This window comes from Oryza glaberrima, chromosome 3 (assembly GCF_000147395.1).
Source record: "Oryza glaberrima chromosome 3, OglaRS2, whole genome shotgun sequence".
Lineage (NCBI taxonomy): Eukaryota > Viridiplantae > Streptophyta > Magnoliopsida > Poales > Poaceae > Oryza > Oryza glaberrima.
In genome coordinates, this window is record NC_068328.1 from 17,733,180 (window position 1) to 17,740,267 (window position 7,088).

Consider the following 7,088-nt stretch of genomic DNA (forward strand, 5'->3'; position numbering starts at 1 on the left):
GCTAGCTATCTCCCCAAAATGGCAATTTGGCAAATGCCCACCGCGCACCGCACGGACCGGACCGGACCGAGTCCATGTTGGCTCCACGTACGGAATCCAGCCAGGCGCCAGTTGGGCACCCGCCGCACGTGTCGCGCGCCCACGCACCCCCTCACGTGACCCCCGTACGCGCCGGGCCCCACCGCACGTGTCACTTGAACCTGTACTACGTACTATATATACTCCTCCCGAGCAGAGCAACCCGAAGCAGAGCCCACTGGTGTAGTGAGAGTCACCAAAAAGGCCAAAACACAACATCACCGTTGATCTCTGATGGAGTCCGACGCGTCGACCTCCCCGCGCCGGAGTGACAGCAGCGACTCTTCCACCTGCTCCGACGGCGATGACCTCCTGTCCTCGTCGTCCCCCAAGGGCACGGGGATACACCGCCTGCCGCCGCTGCCCTGCGCCACCGATGGCGCCATCGCGGCCCTGGTGGAGGAGCTCGAGTCGCCCGCGTCGTCGCTGGACGACCTGCGCCGCGCCGCCATGGAGCTCCGCCTGCTGGCCAAGCACAGCCCGGACAACCGCCTCCGCATCGTGGCCGCGGGGGCCCTGCCGCCGCTGGTGGCGCTGCTGTCCCGGCCGGACCCGCTGCTCCAGGAGCACGGCGTCACCGCGCTGCTCAACCTGTCGCTCCGCAAGGACAACAGGGGCGCCGTCGTGGACGCCGGCGCGGTCGGCCCGCTGGTGCGCGCGCTCAGGTCGGCCGCGTCCCCGGCGGCGCGCGAGAACGCGGCCTGCGCGCTGCTCCGCCTGGCGCAGCTGGACGGGTCAGCGGCGGCGGCCATCGGGCGCGCGGGCGCCGTGCCGGTGCTGGTGTCGCTGCTGGAGTCGGGCGGGGCGCGGGGCAAGAAGGACGCGGCGACGGCGCTGTACGCGCTGTGCAGCGGGGCCCCGGAGGAGAACGGGCCCCGCGCGGTGGAGGCCGGGGCGGTGCGCGCGCTGCTGGAGCTGATGGGCGAGCCGGAGCGCGGGATGGTGGAGAAGGCGGCGTACGTGCTGCACGCGCTGGTGGGCACCGCGGAGGGGCGCGCGGCGGCCGTGGCGGAGGGCGGCGTCCCCGTGCTGGTGGAGATGGTGGAGGGCGGCACCCCCCGGCACAAGGAGATGGCCACGCTGTGCCTCCTCCACGTCTGCGAGGACAGCGCCGCCTACCGCACCATGGTCGCGCGCGAGGGCGCCATCCCGCCGCTCGTCGCGCTCTCCCACTCATCCGACGCGCGACCAAAGCTCAGAGCCAAGGTACGTTACGTACTACGTACTCCATCATCAATTCGTCATGTCATGTGTGTTCGTTTCTCATGGAATGGTGGATTTTTTTTTTTTGGCAGGCAGAGGTGTTGGTCGGGTTGCTGCGGCAGCCGAGGAGCGGGAGCCTGTTGCGGGCGCGGCCGTCGGTGGCGGCTTCAAGGTTGCCGGCCGGTCTCTGTAATTAGGGGATGTTTGGTAAATGTCTAACCTTGGCATAAGTAAGTTTAGGTTAGTTGAGGGATGGTGGCACTAGTGTGGTTTAGAAATAGTTGATCATAAGTGTGGCAAGATTAGCTTTAAATTTGAGAGTATGGCATGTGGGTCCTAGGCTATAAAAGTGTGGTATGACACAATTGCTATAGCGAACCAAACACGTACCTAAGATATTATGGCATAACTAAAGTGTAGCGTGGTAAAGTGTAGCAACCAACCAAACAGCCCCTTATTACTAGCGTATAATATTTACTAGGTGTGTATTATGTAAATAGTATTACGAGTATCTCATTAGGCCATTCCAACCCTCCTTGTCATCCAATGTCCATAGTATTAAATACATTACCACATAAGCAAAAATATAATGTGGCAAGAGAGTTAATGAGAAGAGAGGTAAAAAGATGAAGAAATCATTTCTCATGCAAGAAACCATCTCTATACAATAACTAAGAATGAAAATTATAGGATAAGTGGATAAAAGAAGAGAGAAGAGAGATACTTGGAACGGAATTTAATTTGAAGATACCATCCATTGGACGTATAGTTTCTACGTATAGTGTCAAGACATGGCAATGGATCATCTTATTCAAAAATTTCTCTTCATCCAATCATCTCACTTTCCATACCTAGACAACTCCCTTTCCATTCAAGACATGGCAATGGATCATCTTATACAAAAAATTTTTGAATAAACTATCAACTCCCTCCGTCCCATAATATAACAGATTTTGATATTTTGCTTGAATTGTTTTGTTTGACCACTCGTCTTATTCAAAAATTTTGTGCAAAAATAAAAAACGAAAAGTTGTGCTTAAAGTACTTTTGGATAATAAAGTAAGTAAAAAAATAATTCCAAAATTTTTTTAATAAAATGAATGGTCAAACAGTGCAAGCAAAATATCAAAATATCTTATATTAGGGGATGGAGGGAGGGAGTACGAGATAGTATTAGGATGGAAAAAGTACGAATTACCCCCCCCCCCGAAGTATCGCGGTCGTCCGAATTACACCCCTGAACCACGAAACCGGACATTCTTCACCCCCAACTATGCAAACCGGACGAATTACCCCCCTCAACCCAATCCGCGGTGGTTTGGTCTACGTGGCAGTCCAGTCAGCAATTTATTTATTAAAAAATAGGTGGGCCCCACCTGTCAGTCTCTCTCTTCTATCTCTCACTCTCTCTCTCTCTCCTCCTTAGACGGCGACAACGGAGGCAGTGAGCCGCGGTGGAGGAGGCATCGACGCGGCGGAGGAGGCCGCGGCGCGGCGAGGCGAGGCGGGGCGGCGGCGGAGGAGGAGGCACGGCGGCGAGGCGAGTGACGGGAGCGGAGGAGGCGGCGGCGGAGAGGCGAGCGGCGGGGACGGAGGAGGCGGCGGCGAGGCAGCGCGGCGCAGGGGCAGGCACGAGCGGCGGCTGGGTGCCGAGCGGCGGCGGCGGGGGCGGAGGAGGCGAGGTGGCAGCGGCGGCGAGGCGGTTGGCGGGGGGACAACGTCGCCGCGAGGAGGTGAGTGCGGCGGCGGAGGAGGCGAGGCAGCAGCGGCGAGACGAGGAGGCGGCGCGAGACGAGAAGCCTCGTGGGTGGGAGAGGGGAGAGAAGACGCCGCCGCTCGCACCCGCCCCTGCGCCGCCCTGCCTCGCCGCTGCCGCCTCGCCTCCTCCGCTCCCGTCGCTCGCCTCGTTGCCGCGCCTTCTCCGCCGCCGCCGCCGCTGCCACCGCCTCGCCTCGCCGTGCCGCGGCCTCCTCCGCGCGCGCCGATGCCTCCGCTGTTGTCGCCGTCTGAAGGAGGAGAGAGAGTGAGAGATAGAAGAGAGAGACTAACAGTTGGGGCCCACCTATTTTTTAATAAATAAATTGCTGACTGGACTGCCACGTAGACCAAAACCACCACGGATTGGGTTAAGGGGGGTAATTCGTCCGGTTTGCATAGTTGGGGGTGAAGAATGTCCGGTTTTATGATTCAGGGGTGTAATTCGGATGACCGCGATATTTCGAGGGGGTAATTTTTACTTTTTCCTATTAGGATCAACTAGTTACTCCATTGTCTCATTTTTCGAACCGAGCAGGACGTTGAATGGTGCTCTCCTTTTAAATCAAAACCGTGCCTTCCTATCTTGTCTGGAGATGAGAAATCCTATCCTTTTTAGTGTTAGTTCACGTCAAAATTAAAAGTTTGTTTAAAATTGGAACGATGTGACGGAAAAGTTAGAAGTTTATGTGTAGAAAATTTTTATGTGATGAAAAAGTTGAAAGTTCGAAGAAAAAAATTGAAACTAAACTCGGCCCTAGTGTTTGGCCTGTTCGGCCAAAATTTAATTTACTCCACGCAGGTTCGACATGCATTACCGTACGGAACGCTTTTTTTCCCCTTACCTGGCTATATCCCCTTGTTTGTTTCTGACACTGAAAGTCAATGGAATAGTAATAAAATATTTTTTTAAAAAATAATAATAGTGATAAATTTGTCATCTATTATCCTGCAAAAAAAAAAATCAAATTCGATCAACCGGGTGAAAAAAAGAGAAAATATTTGTTATTTTGTATATGTTGAATTTTAAACTTTATATGTTGTTGGAGTGATATATCACACAATTATATTTATTATGTTTCTCTATAACCATTATATGACACATAAAAAGGATGGATGTACATCCCGAGGTAAAATGACTTTCCCTTAGCGTACTGCTATGTAACAAGAAAGTGTAGGAGATATATTTGTCAAATGATTGAATTATACTTTTAAAAATTGCATAAACACACTGTATGTATGAGTAGAACTAAGAATACTGGGTTTTATTTATATAAGTGGTTTATTAAAAAAAATCCACCTGTAATAATAGAAAGGAAATTATGCGATCTAAATCCAATTGTAAAAATAGATGATCCGTATGTGAAAATAGCCCATATTTTCACAGGTGGTCCTCTTAAATGTTTGTCCATAACAATTGCGATTCACCGGCATGCACCTGAGAGGTCCATCTGCAAAATCGTGTGACCATAATAAAAAGGATGGCCGGCCGCCCTACCAGTAATAAATACCAAGAGGCATCTCTTCTCCTCCATCTCAAATCTCCTACATCTTTCTCCGTTTTTCCCTCAGCTCCCTCTCACGACCAGCCTCCTCTGCCACTGCCAGAGCCAACAAGCCACCATCGTTGTCAAGCTCCACCTCACCACAACAACTTCCTTCAACAGCTCAACCTCGATCTCCTCTTCTACACAACATCTCAGCCTCTTCTCCCTTCCCATTGAGCGTTGATCCTCAATCTCTTTCTACAATCGTTCAAATAGGGGGGCAAATGGATGACCTGGCTTTGAAAATGCATTCTACTTGTTTGGAGAAATGGTTTTCGTAATCTTAATCTAAGTTAGTGGGCTTGAGCTTGGTCATGTTCCAGGGGTAGCGAGGGCCGCCATACTAGATTAGTTTTTGGGTGCCACGCTCTTGATATAGGAGCATGGGTGTGTGCGTGCGTGTGTGGGGAGGGTGGGGGGGGGGGAGTGGATGAGGATGGCGCTGGTGAGTGAGGTTTGTAATGGTGAAAACTAGAAATGCTAGGTTGTTAGGTGGTAGGGTCATCAGTAAAGAGGAGGAAGAAGGGCATGGTATGTTGGATAGCGATGATCCAACAGTAGGATGGGAGAGAGTGGAGCAAATATGTTACTCTACTACTTATGCGTGTGATGATTTATCTAAATTCAGCAACATCAACGTTTGTTTGCCGTTTCCTTGTTGAAAGTGTTGTTCTATAGTTATTTGTAGATGAAAATCTAGTACTAATAACTTTCAGTCAATTTGGACGATATCGATCGGCATACAAACGACGACGATCCCTTCAAAAGGTTTTGTTCTGGTGATGCTTTTTAGTGTTTGCGCTTTCGTCCTACCTGTAGTAGTACTGCAAGATGTTGCATGGCAACTTGATATGTTCATTACGTTTTCGTTTTATTTGGTGCGCATCGATATCCTCTGTTGTTCAAGAGGCCACAAGGTTTCATTAATTAATGAAATTAATATTCCATTATATTATCTGAAAAAATACTTGTGTAGGATGGGTTTTAACTCCAACACAAATCAAGTTCATATGTGGACAAAATAACAAAAAAAAGCATCTGGATTATATGTCCTTCGTAGAATCAGAGAAAAGGGTGTCAGTCAATATACGCGAGAGGCAATAATTACACCTGTAAGCAGCCAAGCCTAGCTCTCCTTGGCTCCTGTTGACAAAGCAAATTCCGTTTGGATGTAATGCAACCATCAGCAGCAGGCCCTCTGGCTAGGCTGAGTAGGCTCTGTATATCCTTGTCCCTTTCCACAAACAACGGAGTCAACTTATTGCTAATGCTCCCAGCCGGTCCATGAAAACGAGTTGATGCGTGTGCTTGCCCTTAATTTAGATAAGTAGATAGAGCTAGCCATGTTGCTGATTGAGGCCAAATTGCCCGCCCAAGAGGTCATCTTTTCCCTGGCGGTATCATGACCTTTTCGCCAACGACTGCTGTTTCAGGTCGTCGAACTTACCAACCTCTTTTTAAGACCCCTACTTTGTTTCCTCCATGCATACGCACGAATCGATATGACTAAGTCTTAAATAAATTAAAAAAATATACTCCCTCCGTTTCGAAATGTTCGACGCCGTTGACTTTTTTAAACATATTTGACCGTTCGTCTTATTCAAAAAATTTAAATAATTATTAATTCTTTTCTTATCATTTGATTCATTGTTAAATATATTTTTATGTAGGCATATAATTTTACATATTTCATAAAATATTTTGAATAAAACGAACAGTCAAACATGTGCTAAAAGTCAACGGTGTCAAACATTTCAAAACGGAGGGAGTACAACTGGAGAAGAGAGACACCAGCTAATTAAGTATTTTTTTCCCCGAAAGGCAGGAGCCGAATTTGGGGTGAAATAGTGCACCAGATCAATATAATGTCGGCATGAAAATGACATTAACATAAAAAATAATGCATGCTAGTACCTGCTTTTCTCATCGTGTTGTCTCTACTCCCTAAACAACTCGGATGGATATGCATGTCTCATTACTCTAAGAAAATGTTTTGCTTTCAGTATAGACTGTGGAACTGCCAACCTGATATTTTCCTTGTTTTCGCTTTCAGGTGTAAAAAGATCGAGCTGTGACATAATTGAATTGTTCACAAAGACAGCTAAAAAAAACCTTCCCATGCAAATATCTAGGTTTACCTCTATACACGGATACACCACAAAATTAGGGGAGGTTGATGTTTAGCACTTATTGATACAGTAAATTCAGCACTAGTATGTAAGTAACAGGCTGGAATGAAAGTTACACTCAATAGTAAGAGTGCTACTCTCATGATCTCAGTTGCCTGTTTATCCTTGTCTTAGTTGGAAATAGCAAGGTTACAAAAAATTTAAAAACCAAGATGGTTAATCAATCCACTGCCGAAGAACATAGCTGTACTCATTTATGTAACTTGGCTAGAGAAAGAATAGAATGACTCAGCTCAGACCAATCGAGAGAATAAGCATGAAGGTTGAAATGTCAGCAATTATATATTTAGCCTTTGGAGCGAAATTAATAGCACGG

At 48.3% G+C, this 7,088-nt stretch overlaps 1 protein-coding gene across 1 annotated transcript; it reads left to right on the plus strand.

Annotated features, from left to right (window-relative positions):
- Nucleotides 1-260: 260 nt before the first annotated feature.
- LOC127768048 (U-box domain-containing protein 4-like) lies at nt 261-2,209 on the plus strand. The gene is made up of 2 exons (XM_052293556.1): nt 261-1,284; nt 1,374-2,209. Exons 1-2 carry the CDS (start codon nt 313-315, stop codon nt 1,476-1,478), a joined length of 1,077 nt encoding a protein of 358 aa, XP_052149516.1. The 5' UTR covers nt 261-312; the 3' UTR covers nt 1,479-2,209.
- Nucleotides 2,210-7,088: the final 4,879 nt, after the last annotated feature.

Coding starts and splice junctions, on each gene's coding strand:
- LOC127768048 (XM_052293556.1), top strand. CDS start 313: ATGGAGTCCGACGCGTCGACCTCCCCGCGCCGGAGTGACAGCAGCGAC. Junction 1,285..1,373: donor GACCAAAGCTCAGAGCCAAG/GTACGTTACGTA, acceptor TTTTTTTGGCAG/GCAGAGGTGTTGGTCGGGTT.